This window comes from Rhamphochromis sp. 'chilingali' (assembly GCF_963969265.1).
Source record: "Rhamphochromis sp. 'chilingali' genome assembly, chromosome: 16".
NCBI lineage: Eukaryota > Metazoa > Chordata > Actinopteri > Cichliformes > Cichlidae > Rhamphochromis > Rhamphochromis sp. 'chilingali'.
The window spans coordinates 27,187,880-27,212,373 of record NC_137943.1 but is presented as its reverse complement, the minus strand read 5'-3'; the positions used below and the strand labels follow the sequence as shown (position 1 = coordinate 27,212,373).

The 24,494-nt window shown below is 38.4% G+C and overlaps 1 protein-coding gene across 1 annotated transcript; it reads left to right on the top strand.

Moving 5' to 3' along the window:
- Positions 1 to 3,366: 3,366 nt before the first annotated feature.
- Positions 3,367 to 22,377, top strand: apol1 (apolipoprotein L, 1). Its single transcript, XM_080906682.1, is given in 28 exon segments — positions 3,367 to 3,381; positions 3,484 to 3,537; positions 5,657 to 5,728; positions 6,387 to 6,452; positions 6,908 to 6,979; positions 7,113 to 7,169; positions 8,092 to 8,160; positions 8,740 to 8,790; positions 8,871 to 8,927; positions 9,285 to 9,350; positions 9,428 to 9,475; positions 9,593 to 9,667; positions 10,318 to 10,386; positions 10,504 to 10,557; positions 10,648 to 10,719; positions 12,328 to 12,375; positions 12,668 to 12,733; positions 13,129 to 13,185; positions 13,409 to 13,489; positions 13,592 to 13,642; positions 15,466 to 15,555; positions 15,707 to 15,757; positions 18,606 to 18,650; positions 19,378 to 19,455; positions 19,541 to 19,577; positions 19,885 to 19,936; positions 20,682 to 21,558; positions 21,560 to 22,377. Coding segments are annotated over 21 exon segments (2,142 nt in total). The 5' UTR covers positions 3,367 to 3,381; positions 3,484 to 3,537; positions 5,657 to 5,728; positions 6,387 to 6,452; positions 6,908 to 6,979; positions 7,113 to 7,169; positions 8,092 to 8,160; positions 8,740 to 8,751; the 3' UTR covers positions 21,689 to 22,377.
- Positions 22,378 to 24,494: the final 2,117 nt, after the last annotated feature.

Genomic DNA, 24,494 nt, shown 5'->3' with positions numbered 1-24,494 from the left:
ACTACTTCGATTTCAAGTCATTCTGATTTTGCCTTCCAAAATAATGGCCTGTTGAAAATGCCAATAACTTACCTAACTTTCAGTGATTTCGGAATGCTCTAAAAAGGAAATTTTCTGTTTCCACAGAATAATTTCACTTTAAATCAACAGTATACAACCCCACAGAGATACGATGTTAAGATCAAGTCACTCTGATTTTGCCTTCCAAAATAAAAGTATTTTCAAATTGCCCGTAGACGACCTACTCGTTTAACGATTTCAAAATGCTCTTAAATTGAAAGATGCTGTTTCCACAGGATAATTCCACTTTAGATCAACAGTATCCAACCCGACAGTAAAACCATGTAAATTTCATGTTGGTCTGATTTCGCCTTTCAAATTAATGGCCCGTCGAATTTGTCCATATGTGATATACTCTTTCAATTATTTCAGAATGTTTTAAAAATGAAAATTGCTGTTTCAACACATATTGGGTTTTCATTTTGAAAAGCAAAATCAGACTCAATTGATTATGACAGAATTGAATCATAAAGATGATGTAAAAGGAAGCTGAAATTGCCACTAGGTTGTAATTGATAGTACGTTTATATTTTAAGTCTGTGGAAAGATGTCATGGTTGGTTTGCAAGCTGTTTTGTAATTTCTTTATTTAGAATGACATCTTTCCACAGACTTAAAATATAAACGTACTATCAATTACAACCTAGTGGCAATTTCAGCTTCCTTTTACATCATCTTTATGATTCAATTCTGTCATAATCAATTGAGTCTGATTTTGCTTTTCAAAATGAAAACCCAATATGTGTTGAAACAGCAATTTTCATTTTTAAAACATTCTGAAATAATTGAAAGAGTATATCACATATGGACAAATTCGACGGGCCATTAATTTGAAAGGCGAAATCAGACCAACATGAAATTTACATGGTTTTACTGTCGGGTTGGATACTGTTGATCTAAAGTGGAATTATCCTGTGGAAACAGCATCTTTCAATTTAAGAGCATTTTGAAATCGTTAAACGAGTAGGTCGTCTACGGGCAATTTGAAAATACTTTTATTTTGGAAGGCAAAATCAGAGTGACTTGATCTTAACATCGTATCTCTGTGGGGTTGTATACTGTTGATTTAAAGTGAAATTATTCTGTGGAAACAGAAAATTTCCTTTTTAGAGCATTCCGAAATCACTGAAAGTTAGGTAAGTTATTGGCATTTTCAACAGGCCATTATTTTGGAAGGCAAAATCAGAATGACTTGAAATTGAAGTAGTACCATGGTGTGGATGTACACTTTTGATCTAACATGGATTCATCCTGTGGAAAGAGCAAGTTTCATTTTTAGAGCGTTCTGAATTCTTTAAAAGAGTAGGTCGTATATCGGCAATTTGAAAAGTCTTTTATTTTGGAAGGCAACATCAGACTGATTTGATATTGATATGGTATCACTGTGGGGTTGGATACTATTGATCTAAAGTGGAATTATGCTGTGGAAACAGCAATTTTCCATCTTAGAGCATTTTGAATTCGCTCCAAGAGTAAGTCATATATGGGCAAATTGAAAAAGCTTTTATTTTGAAAAGCAAAATCAGACTGACTTGAAATTGACATGGTAACATCGTGAGGTTGTATACTGTTGATCTAAAGTGGAATTACCCTGTGGAAACTGAAATCTTCCCTTTTAGAGCATTCTGAAATCACTGAAAGTTAGGTAAATTATGGGCATTTTCAACAGGCCATTATTTTGGAAGGCATAATCAGAATTACTTGAAATTGATATGGTAACATCGTGAGGTTGTATACTGTTGACCTAAAGTGAAATTATCCTGTGGAAACAGCAATTTTCACTTTTAGAGCATTTTGAAATCTTTAAAAGAGTAGGTCGTATCTTGGCAATTTGAAAAGTCTTTTATTTTGGAAGGCATAATCAGAATGACTTGATATTGATATGGTATCACTGTGGGGCTGTATACTGTTGATCTAAGGTGGAATTACCCTGTGGAAACAGGAATTTTCCTTTTTAGAGCATTTTGAAATCACTGAAAGTTAGGTCAATTATGGACAATTTGAAAAGGCTTTTATTTTTGAGAGCAAAATCAGAATGACTTGATATTGATATGGTATCACTGTGGGGCTGTATACTGTTGATCTAAAGTGGAATTACCCTGTGGAAACAGGAATGTGCCATTTTAGAGCATTTTGAAATTGTTCCAGGAGCAACTCAGATATGGGCAGTTTGAAAATGCTTTTATTTTTTAAAGCAATATCAGAATGTCTTGATATTGATATGGTAACATCGTGAGGTTGTATACTGTTGATCTGGAGTGGAATTACCCTGTGGAAACAGGAAATTTCCATTTTAAAACATTTTGAAATCACTGAAAGTTAGGTCAATTATGGACAATTTAAAAAGGCTTTTATTTTGGAAGGCATAATCAGAATGACTTGATATTGATATGGTATCACTGTGGGGCTGTATACTGTTGATCTAAGGTGGAATTACCCTGTGGAAACAAGAATTTTTCATTTTAGAGCATTTTGAATCGTTAGAAGATTAAGTCAATTATGGACAATTTCAAAGGGCCATTACTATGAAAGGCAAAATCAGACTGACTTGATATTGATATGGTATCACTGTAAAAAGACTGTGGTTGGAAAGTGTTGATATAAAGTTCAAATAGTATTTGGAAATACGACTTTTGCTTTTAAGAGCATTATTAAGTCATTGAAAGAGTAGTTCAAAAATGAAGATTCACAGGGCTTTTACTTTGAAATCCAAAATAAGATGGCCTTGATAGTGACAGGGCACAATTAGGGTACAAGGCTGTGTCATATAGATCTAACATTAGAGTTTGTAAAAAAAAAAAGCCTAAATTATATGTTATTATGTTCTTAACATATCTGTTAATTCACTCGAAGTTGGCTTTTATTTTGAAATCCGGTTTCCACATCCATTCCCGTAATACTTTGAATACACAGGGAACGTAAAACAAACTGGAGGCTGGCTTGACTGCAAGTCTCGAATTGGAGGCTGGCTTGACACCAGTTCCCGAATGCAGCAGAATCGGGTTGACCGCTCCCAGATGAGACGATCACTCACCTGGACCACGGGGTGAAGCGGACAACCTCCGCCAGTTTCAAGCGATAACCCAGATCTGGGGGAAGTATTCCCAGCCAGTTTCTTTTTCCTTCTGTTTTTTAATTTTTTTTCCTACAAAGGAGGGAGAATCCTGACCTGCGCAGCTCGCTGAGTGAAAACAACCGACAGTATCAACAAGCAGAGGACACAAAGTCCTTCTGAGGAGCGGGACTTTTATATTTATATCCGTTAACCTCTGACAACAAACGGGACAAGTTCACCTAAGGGAGACAGCAGTTCCCTGTAATTGTACGTTAATGGTACGGTGGCCGTTACACGTCTCGCCCTTTATGGTGAACGCCTTTATAAAAATAGCGTTGATACAGTAAATATGTAACCTGTCTGTTACAGGAGCGGTACGGTAACCTTGATTTGGACCTGGAGTGTGACGGAGGAGCTGTCTCTGTGAGTACAACTTTAGTTTGTTGACGTTTGTTTTGTTTCTTCCTGAAGTCAGCTCGGTAAGCATGTTCAACACTTTACTGACCTTTACCACAAACTGCGACCACAAACAGACGCATAAGTGTGCGGAGAGTTCACGTTGGCTCTTCATCGCAAAGTAACGCCTGCGAGGTTACTTTAAGGGTTTATTTTTAAGGGACTGTAACTTACTCGGGTTGATCGAAGGCGAAAATAACCCTCCGGGTCCCTCGTTAACTCTGCCTTTCACTGTTAAACTTCCATACTTTTAAGGTTTGTCCGTTAGGACAAACTCATAAAACTCATTAAAAATAGTGAGTAATGGTAAAAGAAAATCTGCTTAGGTTGCTCAAAGCTCATGATTTTTTTTTAATTCAAAAGTTTTCTCACTTTTTTACATGAGAGATTGTTAAGCACACCAACACCAAGACGCAGTAGTCTGCTATCAGTCTGCAACTGAACAGGGTCAAGTTGGCAATTGCATACAATCTGTTTCTGATAATTTAGATATAAACTATTTGTTGAAAATCATATCTTGCTACGTGGACATAAATTTGCATTTAACAGAAATTCACGTGAATTGTCGTATTTGTACACAGCAACCTTTCTGTTCTATGGGAATATGACCATAATACAACCAGTTGTCTGTCAGCCAAAATGAGCCCTCTTGTTCGTAGTATCCACAGAGTACTATTTTAATATATTTAATAAAATATTGATGTTTGGTCTCCCTGCGTCAATACCATATCTCCATGCAAGATATCGTGATACTGTTCTAAATCAATTCTTTGCCCTGATCCTACAATTATGAGACGTTGGTTTAAATGTCCTCTAACATTACCCCAGTGAGTATGTACTATTCACTAAACTAGTGATGTTTAACTGAAAGAATAGCAGTCCAAATCTATGGTGACTATCACAAAAGGTGGCACTTGTATGATACATGATCCTGCGTCATGCCCAATAAAGCGAGTTTCTTACAACAGCTGACCTTGGAATAATATCCTCCCTCTGGAATAAATAACTGCCTGAATGTGTCACCAAGACGGCATGACTTGCCCAGAAGGACCTTGCCCCAACTAATCTACAAAGAGCACATTCACAATAATGAACAAACATGTTTTTTCTTTTTTCCTGTGACGCAGAAGAATATTTCCAGGCCTGCTGTTTTCTTCAGCCAGAACATTCGAGTAGATCCACTGGGCTCATATCCAGCACTATATTTGTTTTCGGACTCTAGCGTTTTATTGTGTAAAATAATGCCCATTTTCCTTATCGGACTTTTTCAAAACTCCAAGTTGGGGCAGTGACTGTGCATGTTCCCACGATTGGTTGAGATATAGTTGTAGTACATTCACATTCTAGTCTTTAATATACTAGCACATGTGTGTCCATAATATTTGATATAGATACATACAAATTACTTAATAAAGATTTTAAGTTAAAATAAATTAAACTTATAACAAAAACTGTTAGTAATTATTCATTCTTTTGTTTATTATTACTTTTTTCTTTCAAAATCAAAGCCTTCTTTATAGTATATTTGATTTTTGACGCTTTTATGGTTTTATGTGCTACTAGTGTAATGCACAACTTGGACAGTAGGAAGTTCTGTACTAAACAAAGTAGTTCAAAACACGGAAAATGAATAACTTTTCTCTGACATGTCACCTGTAATATACTGGAATAAATATTAAACAATCTGATTATGTCTGAGCTGCTCGGCAAATTTACCATGAGGCCCAAAGGAAGACTTTGCTTCACTTAAGTGGTCGGAAGCCAGAAGCATTGTGGTCCACTTTTAACTTGTACGTACACATGCTGTAAATACAAAAATCACTCATGATGTTTTCCAAGTCCAGACATGAAATCAGCTTCAATTCCAGATTTTAAATTCAAACATGAGATTGGAGTGAGATCTTTAAAATGTGTAAGTGCATTAGTAACAATTGCATTAGTTAAAATCTTTTCAGTTTTGAGTCCTGAGAGCAGAGCTGTAATCAGCGAGGCATTTTTTTAACTGCAGATTTACATCTTTTAATGGCAATGTTTCTTTGAGATGGATTTCAGTAAATGAATGTCTCTCTTTTTAATTTTCAATCAGCAAAAAGCCTCATTATTCAGTGGGATATTCAAAAAATCCTCCAAGTCTAAAGAACTGCTTCCATCTGCACAGGTAATGTTGCGGCTTTAATTATCCTTATTATGCTTTTTTGTTTATTTTATTAATTTTGTTGTCTTTTCAAAAGCTTGGATCGAGGACTGACTTCCAACAGATTGCAGCAATTAGCTGTAACTAATTTTAATTAATTAACTTGAAACAGTCAAATTTATGTATTTGTAATCAAATTTAAAGCAACTTTTTTTTTTTATAATTTACATACTTGTATCTCCAATTAATGATATATTTGTGGTTGTAATTATGCTGGAATGCTTAAAGGAATGCCTAAAATCTGCCAAAGAGGATCAGACATGACATTATACTACAAATGCAAATCCTGTCAAGTCAAAACCTTATGTTATGAATGTCCCAAACAAGTAATGAAAATTATCCCACAGGAATTTTCTCTAAACCAAAAGTAGTTCTTAAGTTTGTATACAGATGAAAAAAAAATGATTAAGCCCTAACAGTAAGTTTGGATAATCAGTACCACATGCATTGATAAAAGTAATATTTTCCTGTTTGTTTCCTCTTTTGCTTCAGGTTTTGTTTTGTTTTGTTGGTCATGTTTTTAAATATTTATAAGATAACAGGGAATAACAGTTTTCTGCCTTTGTGGCTTTAATTTCCTTAGTTTCCTATAACCAAAAACACCTTTTTTTTGTTTTTGCAGGCTGCCTTGACATTACAAAATCCTGAACTGTCTGCCAGCAATGACAGTTTAACCAGCAAGTCAAAGGTAAATTTGCTCTCTTTCTGTGATATACATATTTTTTAATTCAAATTTTGCTTGTATTTTAACATAAGCATAGAAATGATGATGTGCAGAATTTATAGCAATTGCTAGTTTTCAATCCTGTCCCTATTTAACTATCTGCAGATCTTATATATGTATAAACTATAACTACAAAACTCCACTAAATGCTTGTAACTGGGGAAAATCTTCAAAGCTACAATGCAACAGAGTAAAAAAAAAATACATTATTTAAAAAGAATTGCAATGTGGTTCATTAAAATAGCTGCTGCTATGATTTGCTTTTAGCCAATCATTAAGCTGGACTGTTAAATATTTAATACCTATAAATGATTTGGTTTTAGTTGGACTTCACAGAGAAAAACAAAATTCATGTAATCGCTGTGGATTTCCTACCTAGTGTTATGTTTTGAAATTCTTTTCTGTACATTTCTCTTCAGGATAAATCAGGTGAGCTGGGTGGATTACGGAAACTATCTCCCAAACCAAGACATGTGCGGAGGCCTTCGCAGGTTAAACACAATCTTTTATTACATGTCCTCCACTCACTGGAGGTTCATGCAGGAAATGCTACTAATGACTAACTGGCTAAACTGTGTATTATTATGTTATTTGTTATTTACTGTGCATTCTTGTGTGCTTCAGGATCTAAAGGCCATCTCAGCCAGTAATGACAATCTGTCTGAGGACACCAATGCAAAGGTAGGTCTAATCAGCAAACAGCAATTTGAGATTCTCTTTTAAAGTTACCATTTATGTCTTAACAAAACTACATAACATCGACAAGAGGTCCATGCTAACATCAAAAGGCATTAGTCAAAATCTCTACAACATAAGAAATGCAACAAAGAAATACATCTTAATAAAAATGGTAATATTATCATTTAAATAACAGTATAGGGAATGACAATGCCTCCTTCTACTGACTACTTCTCCAGTTAACTAACCGCCTCTGTCGCTTGTTATTAAAAGTGCATTTACCACTTCATAATACAAAAAAGTACCCAAACTGAATGAATGAATTTATTTGATTGAATCTTAATGGTAACTTCAAACACCAAAGGAAAAAAGGGGACCTGATAAATGTCACTTCAAGCACAGATAAATATACTGGGCAAAAGCATGTTTTTCAGAGATTTATGAAATGGTTATCTGTTAAAACCTTTATGTGTGATTTTTCTAGTATCATCCCCTGGAAAATCCAAATGTGCTTTATTAGTGACTTACAATACGTTGGTGATTTTGAGCTACAGTAGCAATGTGCCTAAGTGGACAGGTTTTTGTTGTGTGTGTTTGTACGAGAGGGAAAAACCTGCATCAGCTATCTGGAAAAAGTGCTGGCAAATGTTTGGGGCACTGAACCCTCCCTGTCCATGTGACTGATGCGCCAGTTTAAACAAAGGAACTGCTACTTTATTCATTTAAAACTAAAAAAGGTGTTTTTATACATCTCTTTATGTATCTTTGCACATCTCTTTTTGTTACTTTTAGGAGTCAGGTGGATGACAAGTAGAATTTTAATTTTTTTTTAAAAAAAGGACTCCAAAATGGGTCTGACTCCTCTTAGTTTCACCCGTGTTGAAATACATATTAAGTGGTCAAAAGGTTTTGTTTCTCTTGTTAGGAGGATTTGTCCACAACCGTTAAGATCTTAGGCAGCAACGACAATCTGCCAGTGAACAGCAACACTAAGGTGAGTTTTTTAAAAGCTGCTTCCTCCATCTGCAGCAACTAGTTTTAAAGTTCGCTTTCACCCTATAAGCAGCTAGAAATAAAAATAGTGATGGTAAATGGACTGATTCTTATATAGAGCTTTTCTACTCTCCCAGAGTACCACATTCACCCAATCACACAATTCTCACAAGCACTTTCTGTATACATAGTGCTTTCTAAGTACATTCACACTCCGATGGATGCATCAGAGAGGAACTTGGGGTTAGTATCTTGCCCAAGGATACTTGACATGCAAACTGGAGGAGCTAGGGATCGAACCACCAACCTTCCGATCAGTAGATGACCTACTCCACCTCCTGAGCTACAGCCACCCCAAAGCTCACAGCACCTGGTATTCCCAGGCGGTCTCCCATTCAAGTACTAACCAAGCCCAACCCTGCTTAGCTTCCGAGATCAGACGAGATCGGGCGTGCTCAGGGTGGTATGGCCGTAAGCCATACCACGCCGTGATCCTTCCGAGTGATTCTTGTTAAGGTAGCGCACAGCGTCAAATCCTTGCCAAACACCAATTTTAATGTGATTTGATTTTTTTCTTTAGGAGACAGGTGGGATGTTTAGCAGTATGTTTAAAAAATCCCCACACCCTCAGGTAAGAGATTAATAACAATGTTACAGTCCATTTTCTGGACTATTATGAGTATTGTAGTTGATGTTTTTTCTGACCTTCAGGAGGATTCTGCTGCACCAGATGATCTCTCTGGCAGCAATGACAAGAACCACGCAAAGGTAAGTTGTTTTTTTCCCCTGTTTGAAAAAACCAAAACCAAACAAAAGTCAGCTATCAAAAGTAAATAAGGTAACACAAGTGTCACTAATTGTCACTAAAGTCATGTTTAAGACTATATATAGTCGACCCCCAAATGCTCTTTTTTTATGCCAGACACAAAGTATGGCATAAAAAAAAAAGATTGATCGCTTTTGTTTTATTTTCAAAAGTGATTTGGTGATTTGTTGCAGGGCTCAAATGTAAGGACATTGCTTGTATGACTTTAACAATGAATCTTTTTGATACTGGGTTGTTTTGGAGTTAACACTGCTGTTTTTGTCTGACTGACTTTTTTGTTTGATTACCCTTTTGTTAAGGATGATTTGTCTGTCGATGATGAACTCCTTGCTGGTAATGACAGTGCCGTGGAGAAGTCTTCAAAAGTAAGTGATAAGGTTACTGTTACAATATACAGGAAATACGATCAGTTTCTAACCTTAACTGCTCTGAATTCTGTCAGGGTGGCGTTGCAAAGGTCTTGAGGAGTCCCTTCACCTCCTCCTCTCAGGTTATTTCCTTTTTCAGTAATATCACGTCATATCACGTCCTCTACCTGCCTGTGCGATGCACATGTGATTATGCTTTCTGGTTTGTGATATACGGTACATACTTTGTATGTTACCAGGATAAGGAAAAGACTGACCACTCAGGAGACTCACAGGAGAACAGTTCTGCCACAGGGAAGCCCAAAACCAAGGAGGTTGGTTGTTTCACCAAGCTGAATTTCAGCTCTCTTTAAAGGAGATTTTGCCTCACAGTGATTGATGATATTGATGACCCGTGCTTAATCAGAGGATGCACAAATATAACAGTGTTTTAATTTTTTTGAAGAAAGAAAAACAACAGTTTGGCTTGATGATTTACTCTAAATGGTAGCTGTTTTTGTTTTACCTCATAATGGTTTCAGTCAAATGATGAAGAGCACGCTCTGCAGTGATAAACAAGTGAGAGGTCGCTTAAAATATATGAGGGACGGAGAGAGCGAATGCCTCAAAAGCATTTTAAAAATGATTATTGAAGACATCCAAGGACACTTAACAATAGAATAAAACGCATAATAGAGATGACAAAATGAAGAACAATAAAAACAAAAGAACAAGATCAAATTAACAAACAGTGGGTTCACAGTGAACAGATGGGTTTTGAGTTGAGATTTAAACTGGGAGAGAGAACCAATGTTTCTTACATCTGAGGGTAGAGAGTTCCACAGCTTGGGAGCAGAGCAGCCAAAAGTTCTGCTTCCCATGGTGCTGACGTGGAAAGAAGCCACAGCAAATTGGATAGCAGAAGAAGATCGAAGTGAGCGGGGTATTGTGACATTAACTCAATCAAAATTGGCATCATCCACAGGAGAAAAGCTCCAACAACGATGACGAGAAGAAAGTGGACCATGGAGATAACCAGCCCACTCAAAAACAGGTTTGTGTTAATGTTTGGGTCTTCTTCTTCTTCTAAACCCAACTTTTGACTGAATGAACAGGAAGCAGGATCTTCTTCTTCTTCTTCATTTAAAATTCTGTTTTACCTCATATTCAGAATAAACTGGCTGGGGGAATGACAAAGCTGAATCCATTTCGATATGCAAACAAAGTAAGGATGCTCTTGATTATCCCTTGGGGGAAAAAAATCTGAGGATTGTACAGCCACATTCATCCGTTGATTTCTGTCTGTTCTGTACAGAATGAAAAGGAGGCAGGCTCAATAGAAGAAGATTTAACTGTCAGCAACAAGAAGTCATCAGGCCATAAGCAGGTACGGCTATAGATATTTTTCCCTGTTTAAAGTACATTTGTTTGACATTTCTCAGTTTATTTAATTCAAGTTACGTTTGACAGACACTGAGGGGAAGTCTTATTTAGTAGGAAGCTTGCTGCTTCCTGTTCATTCAGTTAAAAGTTGGGTTTAGTTTCACCACCATTGAAAGTCTTTAAGATGCATCCCTGAGGCCATTTACTACATGTCTTTCCCCTGCCCTCTCTCTACTTATTCCCTGTCTTCTCTCCACTGTCCTGTCTCAACAAAGGCTTAAAAGTCCCCCTCAAAAAATCATTTTAAAAAAGGACTAAGACAAAACAAAACCAGGAATGCCACCCCGCTGTGGCCATAAGGCTTCCACAGAATTTAAATCTGGAGATCTACAGTGGCTTGCAAAAGTATTCGTATTTGAACTTTCTCACATTTTGTCACATTACAGCCACAAACATGAATCAATTTTATTGGAATTCCACGTGAAAGACCAACACAAAGTGGTGTACACGTGAGAAGTGGAACGAAAATCATACATGATTACAAACATTTTATACAAATAAAAAACTGCAAAGTGGGGTGTGTGGAATTATTCAGCCCCCTTTGGTCTGAGTGCAGTCAGTTGCCCATAGACATGCTTCATGAGTGCTAATGACTAAATAGAGTGCACCTGTGTGTAATCTAATGTCAGTACAAATACAGCTGCTATGTGTCGGCCTCAGAGGTTGTCCAAGAGAATATTGGGAGCAACAACACCATGAAGTCCAAAGAACACACCAGACAGGTCAGAGATAAAGTTATTGAGAAATTTAAAGCAGGCTTAGGCTACAAAAAGATTTCCCAAGCCTTGAACATCCCACGGAGCACTGTTCAAGTGAACATTCAGAAATGGAAGGAGTATGGCACAACTGTAAACCTACCAAGACAAGGGCGTCCACCTAAACTCACAGGCCGAACAAGGAGAGCGCTGATCAGAAATGCAGCCAAGAGGCCCATGGTGACTCTGGACGAGCTGCAGAGATCTACAGCTCAGGTGGGGGAATCTCTCCATAGGACAACTATTAGTGGTGTGCTGCACAAAGTTGGCCTTTATGGAAGAGTGGCAAGAAGAAAGCCATTGTTAACAGAAAACCATAAGAAGTCCCGTTTGCAGTTTGCCACAAGCCATGTGGGGGACACAGCAAACGTGAAGAAGGTGCTCTGGTCAGATGAGACCAAAATTGAAATTTTTGGCCAAAATGCAAAACGCTATGTGTGGCAGAAAACTAACACTGCACATCACTCTGAACACACCAACCCCACTGTCAAATATGGTGGTGGCAGCATCATGCTCTGGGGCTGCTTCTCTTCAGCAGGGAAGCTGGTCAGAGTTGATGGGAAGATGGATGGAGCCAAATACAGGGCAATCTTGGAAGAAAACCTCTTGGAGTCTGCAAAAGACTTGAGACTGGGGTGGAGGTTCATGTTTGTGGCTGTAATGTGACAAAATGTGGGAAAGTTCAAGGGGGCCGAATACTTTTGCAAGCCACTGTAAATATAGACTCGGACACCACACGAATAAAAGCTTTATTAACTTTAAGCTTCAATATTCTCCTGATGTTTTCTCCCTCCCAGAATGCCGTGGTTGGAGCCATGTCCAAACTGATATCTTTCCGCCAAAAAGTAACTACACTGCTAAATATGTTTGATGTTGGTCAAGGTGTTACTGAGGCACTTGTAATCGTGGCTGTTTTTTGGTGATGGTGGTGATTGTTCATTTTTTAGCAGTAACGATGTTTTGCACACATTAGGGATGGTGGCAGTGGTGTAGATGGTACTATTTATCCCACAGATTTTGCAGACTACATAAAGTGCTGGTGTGGGGTGTATTTTTTCCGTTTGGTTCCCTAATTTCATGAAAGTGCCACCTCATTTTTATATTCACAAGCCCAATATTTATTTTCCTTTTGTTCAGAAAGACACAGAAGATGCAGAAACACTCAAGGAGAATGAAAAAGAAGTGGGAGAAAAATCAAAACCAGTAAGTCTATTTAATGCGTCACTGTGAGTCTTCAAATTACCCACCCACATACATGCAGTCAAAAATACTCACACTTCTTATTCCATACCTTTCCCCACTTCCTCCTCCTCTCTGCATGACTTCCTCTTATCAAACCTCCCTGTCGTCATGCGCTAGTGCCTTCAGTTACACTGCGTTTGTTTTTGGGTTTGTGTGTGTATGTGCGCCCTTGTGAGGTCAAAAGTAACATGAACCAGTACGAAAGAAGGGAAAGGAGTGCAGCTATCTTGGTCCCATCCAGACCAACTCAGGAGGTTCACATGCAGTCAAACACCGCTGCCTCTTTTTGTGACGTGTGGTCTTTGTTGGAATATTCTAACTTCTGCTCTCTTTGTTGATGTGATTTCGTTGAGCAGGAGGTGAAGGGGACGTTGTCACATGACAAAGTAAAACCAAGAAGTGAGGATAACAACGTATGGTTTGCATTTCTCAGGTTTTGCTTTAATTGCCCAGAGTTTTATTATATTTGAGGGAAGCTGTTAGAATACAGATTAGATCATTTGAGTGGCTTTAAAAGAATCAAAATGTTTAAAATGCACTGCTTTGTATAAATAGAAAGCCAGTACTTGGCATTAACTGACTGTTTCACATTCAGTTTCAGCTTTGGAACAAGTATTTTATTTTTGTCCTGTACAGGAAGGCAAAGACATGACCTCCAGAGAGAAGAAAGAAAAACCTGCTAAGCCTCCTGCAGTTCCTGCCCGACCATCAGAAGAGGTGAGCTCCCTGAGTTTAGGGAATAGTTTGTCTGTGATGATGTGTATTAAAGCACTACTTTAAACCCTTATCGTTTAGAAAACTGTTGTGGTTTAATTTCAGGAGCTGAACAGAATAATTGGACACAGTCGACAAGAACAGAACAACCAACAGGTATTAACATTTTCATACAGTACAACGATTAGACTCTAAAAAAGGGTTTAATGTTATTTTAGACAAGTATTGATTATCGGAAGTTGACTATGACGGCTGGTTCTTTCTGACCGCCGCTACAAAAAAATATGAAAAACTTAGATGAAATTAGTCAGAAATGTCTTTATTCTTCTCTCCTGGATAAGCGGAAGAAAATGGATGGATGGATGGACGTCTTTATTCTTGTGAAGAATTGAAGTTTCTCCTTACATTTCATTTTAGCCTGTGAGCAAACCTGTGGGATCAGATATAACTGATCAAATGTTTGCCTAACCTGATTCATAATATCATTATCTGCTACTTCAGTACGTTCCTGCACAATACAAAAAAACCATTGCAATTAACTGATTAGTTTAATTTGCGGCAGAGACCATCAGGTAAAGAAGGTGTAAAAGGAGATGAATCTGCTGTAGCCAAAGATGGCGATGATGAGAAGAACCCTCCGAAGGGCAAAATGTTACGTTTGTCTTGTCATCATTGTGGGTCAGACTAGACCCTCTGCATATGCCAGTTTTTTGGGTTTTCAAAATAATACATATCTATATAGATGGACCGATCTCAATAGAATGACTTCCGTGAGCCTGTGGTTGTTGTTGTTTTTTGTTTTTATACTGTGTGGTATAAAAGAGCCGATGAAAACAAACCTGAATTATTTGTGGTGGCTAATCCTAACTTTTCAAGTTCTTGCTTCCTTCTTATCGAGTGTTTCATGTCTTCATGTTTTAACCCCTTCACTACCTTGTCGTATGCTCATACTAATACTGTTTCATTGCCTGCTCATGTTATACCATATGTGTCATGTCAATCATTTATCAAATTTAATAAAAGCAACTTAATTACTTTTTCACCTTTCCACCTAAAACAAAGTCGCCTGTGGCAGAATTTACAACAGTAGCAATATTGAAACATTTGAAAATGCATAAAATGAGTAAGAAAAACAACAGCATGCGCAGACGCGTTGCTATGACAACAAGCAGGCAAACAAGAACTGTGTCCCAATTCCTAGGCCGCATCCTTCGAAGGACCCGACATTTGCGGTCTACGTGGGCTGGAGTAGAGTAATATTAAAACAAAGTAGCTGCTGCCATTGTTGGAAACTGGAATTGGCTGGGCCGCGCTATGAATTCTGGGATAGGTTGGGCCACGAAGGATACTACAGACCCATCCTTCAAATCCGGGGAAATGAAGGACACAGCCGCATTTGGAGCAGCCTTTGAATTGGGACAGCCTTCATTACGTCGCTGTAACATAAATGGCCTTCAGTTGCAGCCTCTGATGGATGCGGCCTAGTAATTGAGACACAGCTAAGGCGCTACTGGGTTGTAATGGAAAACCAGTCAATCAGAGTCGAACCCAGTAGGTACTAATGGAAAAGGGGCTATAGTGTTGGGACAAAAAACCCTGGAGGCACCTCTCAGCCCCTCCTTTATTTTAAGCCTTGGTGGGGGGGACCTCTAAAAAGATGCACTTTAAGTTTCCAACTCAGGAGTCATGACTTTATTCAGATATTATACTTTATTTGCATATATCCAAACTGCTTGATAGTTTGGATAGATTATTTTTTTATAGGATAAAATGATTTGACCTTTTTATTTGTGTTTTCTTTTTAGACTAAAGACAAGAAAACAAAGAAACACATGGCACATATCTATTTTTATATCTATACTCATCAGTGGAGAAATAGAAAGGTCTGGGGTTGTGACTAACAAAAACCAGGACGTGTTGATTATTATTTCATGCTCATGTTGACCTTTTTATTGTTTTGTTTTTCTTATTTACTTCAGGCTGCATCGGATGATGTGGGGCTGAATGCAGATGAGGAATCTGCATCCAAGGAGGAAAAGAATAAAGAAGAGGTTAAGGAAAAAATGGAGGTCGTTAAGCTACATTCCTTCTGTTCATGAACAACTTTTTTTTTAAGTTGGCACAAACATTTATTCATTTTACTGCAGGAGTATTTCAGTGTTTGACCTTTACAATAATTCTGAGATCTTTTTATGTTTTTATTTTATTTTTTTCTTTTAGACCAACGTCAAGAAAAAAAAGAGGCACAACCCGTTCATGCCTGATGTAAAGGTAACATTCAAACATGCAACATGTACAAACCGTTCTTCCATTTTGGTTTACACAACACAACCGAAGCTTTCCCCGACATTCTCATAAAAATAATCAGTCAGTTTTTGTTGGATTTTCTTTTTTTGGGGGGGGGGCGGGGTCATCACGAGAATGGCTCTGTACCTTTTGTGGAGCTGACACTGAGCTGGAGAAACCAAAATTTGAGCAGACAGATCCAACCTGACATCATGCTACATGCCACTTTTACGAAACGCGTATCCACCCATTTATTCTGTGCTAATTATCATTAGAGAAGTCTAATGATCAGAATGGCAATCCTCCTGGCACTTAACAGCGAATACTATATTGCTCTGTGTTGAGGGACGCAATCTTTGGGGTGGATCACTTTTTGGCGCAGCATGTTTTGGTGTTTAACCCTGTCATGCATGAAGTATGACAACCTCAATCAGGATTTTTTTCTTAAGTATTTTTATTCATCTTTAGGCATGAGAAAAGATTTTCGAACTTCATTTTTTTAAACATGTACTTTTCAAAGAGTTTTTTACGTGTCCACTTAGGTGGACGATAGGAATAGTAATTAGTTAGATTACTCGTTACTGAAAAAAGTAACGCCATTACTTGTAACGCCGTTATTCCCATCACTGGTCCTGTCACATTAACACCTTGGTTAAGAAAGCCCGCCAGCGTCTCTTCTTCCTCACAAGACTTAGAGACTTCCATCTGCCACTGAGGGTGCTTAAAACCTATTAATCCTGCACCATTGAGAGCGTCCTGACGGGAAACATCTGCACCTGGTTTAGGAACAGCACCAAGCAGGACAGACGAGATCTGCAATGAATGGTGCATTCGGCCAAACGCATCATTCGATCAGAGCTTCCTGACCTGCTGTCCATCTACACCAAGCCGTGCAAGACCAAAGCCAGGAAGATTTTGATGGACCTCTCCCATCCCAACAATGGACTCTGCTCACTGTTGAGTTCTGGGAAGCGCTTCCGCTCCTTTAAGGCCAAAACAGAGAGAATGAGCAGGAGCTTCTTCTCCCAGGCTATTCGGGTACCGAACCAGGTGTAGGACTGAACTCTTTCACACACATCTCATCTCCACACGCACTCTGGTTTTTCCTTTTGCACACTTCTTACAATTTATAATTTCCTTTTATTTTATGACACCAAGTTTGTGCTCCAGTGGTTGCTGTGATTGCAGCCATTCCCCAACTCTCTGTGAATGATACTCATGGCCATTGCTCAATGGTCTTTGATCAATGATCAATGGTCTTTGATTGGTGGTTGTTGATCAATGGTCATGACAATTTGCATATTAATGATCAAGGAACTGTCCTCACAGCCCATTGTTCATTCAGTGGGCTAGTTGCAGTCATTGTGCAAATGTACTGTTTATAAGGTTGGGGAAACCTGCAGTCAGTTGAGACTGAAGAAGTCACTTGGATGAGTAACGAAACGTTTCTCCCACTGAAAGAGCTACCTTTTGAGATTTACTTAAATAGATAATTGAGCATGCATCAAGATGGCTGAAAATATGCTTGACTTTGTGCCAGGGACTGACTGTTCTCAGCTCTCCCAAAGATCTAAATGGCTGTAACAACAGACCTGAAACCATATACTGCCAAGAATTCCACAGGTTCCCGAGACGAACCCAGCCATAAACTTTCTCCAGGTCTACAAAGCACATATAGACTCTAACTCAAACTCCCACAATCCCTCTAGAAGTTGTCCGATAGTAAAGATCTGGTCTACTGTTCCATGTCCAGGACAGAATAAGCATTCCTCCTCCTAAATCCAAGGTTTGGCAGTTAGCCTGTGTAGCATTCTGACATCAACTGTCCTATGGTGGATGAACAGTGTGATACCCCAATAAATAGACCATACCCTCCAAACCCCTTTTTGAAAACCACAACAGCACTGTGACACAAAATTAAAGAAGCATGTCAACCAAGACAGCCCTACATTGTCCAGAGCAGGGGTCTCCAACTCCAGTCCTGGAGAGCTACTGTCCTGCAGCTTTTAGATGCATCCTTGTTCCAATAAACCTGAATCAAATGAATGGCTTGTTACCAGGCTATTGCCAAACTTGATGGCATGCTGAAGAGGTAATGCGACCATTTTCAACCGTGTTGGAGTAGGGATACATCTGAAAGCTGCAGGACAATAGCTGGGCTACTCCAGTAGGATTGGAGTTGGAGATGCCTGGTCCAGAGCCTGTATCTGGTGGCCGATCAGGGAGCTTTTCAACTACCCCAGTGACCTCTGCTATTAACAAATGGTGAAGCTTCCCCCAAGCTTTCAATCTTGCATGAGCTTTGAATGGCATAAAAATTACCCAAAGACCGAAATAGAACAGTGTAACTTGGCTCTAACTACGATGTCTCCAAAATTGCTTCTCCCTTAAAATCTTGAGCACTGAACTCTGTTTGAGCTCATAAAGAATTTTGATTAAGGTGGTAAAAAGACCTTCTGATATACTGTTACACAAACAGAATTTGTTTATTTATTTATTTGAGAAATGAATAAACAAACTAGCTCCAAATTTCTCTGTGGTTCTTAAGCAAAGCAGTATTTCTGTGTTGTTTTGGCAGGTAAGCTTACATAAATGAATTACATGGCCTGCCTTTTTGAGCAATTCACTGACCCAGTCTTAAACCTGAATACCAAAGAAAGTGAAAAGGAAGAAATTGTATGTTTTTTCCTTCTTCAGCTATTTTTTTCCTTGAAGAAAAATTACTTATTTAAATTATTTATTTATTTTATGTCTAAGATCATAAAACATTCAGATAAGTCCTGTGTTGGTATTACAAACGATTGAACTGTGTGTCTGTGTTTGTTTATTTCAGGCCAAAGTGATACAGAGACGTGCACAAGAAACAGCCCAAGCAGAGGTAGACAATATAATCAAAATAATATATCAAGAAACTTTCTTTCTTTTCTTTCCTTCTCCCTCTCACCCCTCGCACATCAAACTTTAAAACCAAAAGTAACTTTTTAACCTCTTTTGTTTTTTTTATCTCAGTCTCACTGTATTTGCCCACATTTTGCTGGTTTAACCACTGTTGTTCAGGACTTACAAATTACCATTACAAAAAGCCTGTTTTTGTCACCTAATGCCTCCTTCCACTCTGAAAACAAAGACTTACAGTCTTTGCAGAACTTGTCTCTAGAGTGTTTGCTCACCTTCCAACAGACTCAGTTGTGGTCTACATGTTTTTCCCCTTTCCAGTGCTGACATGAAACCCACACACAACAGCCGCACAGTGTTTGTGCATGTCTATGCCATGGATGATGAGACGAGATTAGGCTACAATATGCCCAGACGTCTTTCTCTGCTTCCTTTTTCCCCTGTTGAGTCCTTTAACTTCTGCAAAAACAGCAGAAATAAGTCACTATTCCCAGAATCCCTTTCACCAAAACTTCCTCCTCTTTAGATGCGCAACAGCCATGTAAAAAATGAAACTGACCAAATGTGTTGCATGATAATGTCATTCATGCTCAAGTACTGTGTATTTTTTTTTCAGTTTCACTGCAGACACAATCTTTTGTTGAAGTAATTATGATTAAAATGGTGGTTTTGATATGTAATTTTATTATTTACTATTTCTTTCATCTCAGAGTGAAGGTGCGAACAGGTCTGTGTTTGACCAGCTAGAGGACTACCGTATTGGCACTGCCTCAGCTGAACATAGTAATGTAGGTTTTTGACATTTTAATGCAGTCTTCAGTCATTATTTGGAAAGCAAAAATAACAAACATGGAACCTAATGATGTCTTTCAGGATGTGGATCTTATGGAATGGTGGGAAACTGTGGAGCGTAAGTTGAAAATGAAATGGGGGTTGTTTTTTTTTTTTGGTTTTTTTTTTTTAAGTAATTCTTATCCCTCAGCATTAGAAACTAACTTCACTCATGTTCTTGTGGTGAAATGGAACCAAATTCTTTCAGCCAGATGTTAAAATCAGGTAGAAGGCCTTTTTTTTTTTTTTTTTTTTTAAGAGTTGATGCTGTTATCGCAGCAGATTAATATCATGCATGAGTGTAATAGTTTTGCATTTACATACTTTTGGGCTGCTAAGATGCACAAAACGATGATAAATCATTCTTTTGTCTTTTTTTTTTTCAGAATGGAAAGACCCACCTCAACATAAAGACATGACAGAAAAAGAAGAGGCCAAGTAAGCTTTAATATGCTTTAATATAGGTGTTTATGTTTCATTAAATGCTGTTTTTGGTCTTTCAGGGGTCCGTTCTGCTATACTTATTTTTACAATATAATATAATAAATGCATCAATTTAGGGAGGCAGCACATTAAAATGTCTTTGCTGTGTCTCTTAAGAAGATGGTAGCATTTTATGTTGATTTCCTTATTAACCATTAAATCGAGGCTGCTAATTCCTTGTCGCCTGCTATCTTTGCCAGAAGGTTTAGTCTGCTCTGATGGCTAAGATTCAAGAATTGAATATAAAATATTGCTTTGGTATCTTCCTTTGTTGCCATATTGTTATCATATTGTGATGTGAATAAAATGTAAAAGGTTATTCTGGAGCTGCTCAAATATTGCTATGCCCACCGTTGGACAACACAAAATTTATAATATATCTGCATCATAAACATCCACCATGGAGAACTGAAGAAGCTCATACCCCGAAACAACAACACTTAACTTTTCTCCTGAGGAAGGATAATCAATAATCAATTCCAATGAAAACAGTGGTGTGAATAATCTTTAAAAAAAGGTTTGTTTTGTCATGCTTTGAGAAACAAGATATTCTGCTTTCCTCAAAATCACTAGTTAAATAAATATCAAATATATATTTTGGTTAATTAACACTTATTCTGTTGGTGTAAATGAGACAAAATGGCCTTTTTGATGGAGTTACTTATAAAATGTATAATAGGACTCAAATTTCTTTTCTCAGGGCCTTTGCTTTGACCGCTGAGAAGCTGCAGAAGGGCATCAGAGTCTTCAACAAACTGTTCACGGACCGGGCAGAGAGCCTCTGGCAGCATGTCATTGACCTCAACGGCATCGCTGATGGGCTCGACAAGTTCAGCAAGAACACAAAGATCGCTCAAATCACAGGCGGCTCCACCAGCGCCGTTGGGGGCGTCGCCACTGTTGCTGGCCTCGCCCTGGCTCCCTTCACCATGGGAACTTCCTTGATTGTGACTGCAGTGGGACTGGGCATTGCTGCGGCAGGCGGTCTGACATCAGCAGGTGCTGGCATCTCCAACCAGGTCAACAACACCATGGACCGCAAGAAGGTGGAGAAGATCGTGCAGGACTACCAGGAGAAGATGGAAGACATCAACAAGTGCCTGACGTTCATCAAACAGGGTATTGAGAACCTGCGCAGGTTCGATCTGATCAAGATGAAGAATAGCGCATACAATCAGGACTTTCCTTCACTTACTAGCAAATTCTATGAAGATGGCGCCATGGCAGGAAAGGCGATCCTCGTCAATGCCAATGAGATCATGCGTTTTGTCCAGTTTGCCCATGTAGCAGGTAGCACCGCAGCCAGAGCAGTCCAGATTGCTAGTATGGCAACCGGTGTGCTTACTGGACTCTTTGTAGTTATGGATATCTACTTTGTGTCCAAAGACTCAAAAGAACTCAAGAAAGGGGCAAAATCAGAGTTTGCTGCCAAAATCAGGGAGGTGGCGCAACAGCTGCACGATGGTCTGGTGGAGCTGAACTCAATACATCAAGAGCTGCAGTTCAACTCACCAGAAAAAGACTCTGAGAAGACCACCAAAGATCTGGACAGTGAAAAAAAAAGAGAAAGACAACAAAGAAAAGAAGGAGAAGGATGGAAAAGATTTGAACAGTGAAAAGAAGGACAATGACAGCTCAGACGAAGATGAAATCGACCGCATTAAAAAAGCCATCAAAAAGGACCTTGAGAACAGAGAATATGTTTGACACATAACTAGGAAGTTCTTTCAGCTTTGCTTCCTAGTTAAGGGTTAAAGGAAAACTCAGTCCGATTCCCAAAAGACAAGCAAATGTTTTGTATTTTACTATCTATGAGGTGGTTGGTGCCAGATTTTTTTTTTAAGTAAAATTGCAATCAGGCGTATTTTAATTGTCCAAAAGGAGCCCTTAAAGGTTAAAATATTAAGTTAAATATCTAAACCTGAAATAAAGGATCCGACTTCTTTAAAGATGCATTTGCCTTGATGATATTGGTGTGTTTCAGATAACATCAAGAATGGCTGATTAGTTTTGTATATTTTAATGAAAAGAGCAAATTTAAAAAAAGGTAACTGGATTTTGTACTGCTGCAGCAGCTGTTTGGAAACCCTAGTTTGGACTTTGCTTAAGTTTATAGCTTGTTTCCATCTAGTGGGTCATTCCATAAAAAATGGCTGCCCCATTTACCTTCAGGAATGACTTAGCTGCTCGCAGTGTTTTAAAACAGTCGAACCTCTGTAGAGCTAGAAGCTACTGAGCGTGTACACAGGGACTTACAATCTATAACATGACTTCCAAAGAGAACAATTTTAGAGGTTGTGGTGTTATGTTAACTGCCTTTTGTAAATGTGTTGCAGTTACCGTATTTTTCGGACTATAAGGCGCACTTAAAATCCTTTAATTTTCTCAAAAATGCGCCTTATGTATGAATTCTGGTTGATCTTACTGATCTCGAACCGAATTTATGTGGTACACGACGCTCAAAAATGTGTAAAGAAATGTTTTGGTACGACTTTGCTAAGCTACAAAGCCCCACCGCTTGATGGATTGTCGGAGCATTATGGCTACCGTAGTCAGGAGCCTCGCGGAGTGATACGTACTGTGCTTCAACATAATATTGCCGTATTGTGTGTGTGTGTGTGTGTGTATAAGGATTTCAAACTCAAGGCTACCAGTCACGCAGTACAACATGGGAATAGAGCAGCTGCAAGAGAATTCAACATTAATGAATCAATAGTAGGGAAGTGGAGGAAGCAAGAAGAATGAGTTGAGTAAAGTTTGACTTATCTGACTGTTTTGTTTGCTTAATGCGCCTTATAATCCGCTCTGCCTTATGGTCCAAAAAATACGGTATACATATATTAAGAAATGCATTTCCTTCAGTTGGTATTATGGAGTTTAGCACTGATGGAAAACTTTTATTTTAATTTTCTATTTAGCTTTTTGTTGTTGTTGTATTTTGTTTTCCTTCCCAGTATACATAATTGGTAAATAATATATTTCTAATCATGTTTTCATGCAAAACTATATTAACATTAACATAGTTTAGATAGTTAATTAGCAGGTAATTTTATTTGGTTGTCAGTAAACTTCAAGGTTTTAACCAAGCTAAGTTTGAACTTATTAACAGTTGTCCACTTAAACAGTATCAGAAAAGGACTAATCTGAATTAAACTAATTGGTTTGTAGTCATGTTTCCTCTCAGATGATTTCATTTTGTCCAGGAGTAAAACAAACATGAGGGTAAAAACCAAAGTCTGAGTTGCTTTTTCCTGAGAAGATTCGTTTTTATTATCTTTATTATTTCAGGGTTGAGGGTTAATTAGCTGTCTGCACTGGAAGCTCTGATGGTAAAAGCTCTGTGGGCTGTTTTATAACCGTTAAATAAATGTATATTTTCTGTGCTGGGTGAAGTTGATCGTTTAGTGATGCCTTCTTTGTGCAATATTCTGTTCAATATATGTCCATCCATCCATTAGCTTCCGCTTATCCTTTCTAGGGTCGTGGGGGCGCTGGAGCCTATCCCAGCTGTCTTGGGCGAGAGGCAGGGTACACTCTGGACAGGTCGCCAGTCTGTCAACAATGGCAATGATTATTCTGTTACCTTCAAATAAATTGTTACTTGATGTTTATGCTTTTTGTAATTAATCACAGATTTGTCATGGCTGCAACACACACACACACACACACACACACACACACAGAGAGCAGATAAATCCATCCCTTAGGTCCTGTGTCAAGTCTTTACTGGATTTTTTTAAAAACTAATTATTGACTTTTAATTACTTCCAAAACATATTTTCTGGTGGCTGTTTTAAATCTAGAAAGTTACCTTTAATTGAATTAAATGATCTAAAAGGACAAAGGCTGCAGCCAGTGAATTTCCACTGTTTATTGTTATTATTGTCTCTCTTAATGTATCAGTGTTTGTTTTTCCACGAACAATGATTTTTACTATTTTCTAATTTGCATCTCGTTTAGGATTTCAAATACTTACATGACTTCAGTGACGTCATATGAAACTGACCAAGGCTCCCACAGAGGTAGGTAACCCTCTAACTGAACACGCCCCTTTCCAGGTGACTTTACATCACTGAAACCAGAAAGGAGACAAAGAAATTGCATCATCTACAACAGGGAAAACCAGGTGAAATACAGGAACAGTTACTTCATAAATATTTACTGACTGCAAGAACTCCCCAGATTGAATAACGTTTTATTTTCCTGTGAGGATTTAAAGCACAGAAGCTGCTTAGGGCGTGTTTTGGTTTGTCCATCCATTCTCTTCCGCTTATCCTTGTCAGGGTCACGGGAGGGATGGAGCCTATCCCAGCTACCATCGGGTGAGAGCCAGGGTACACCCTGGACAGGTCACCAGTCTATTGTATGGATGGATGTATGGATGGATGGATGGATGGCCTGGCTGGCTCCAGCAGATCCCGGGAATAACATCGGAGATCTCTGTCCAGAAGAGCGCAGTCCTGGGAACAGCTAAGATACTGCGCAGGACCCTCAAGCTCCCAGGCCTCTGGTA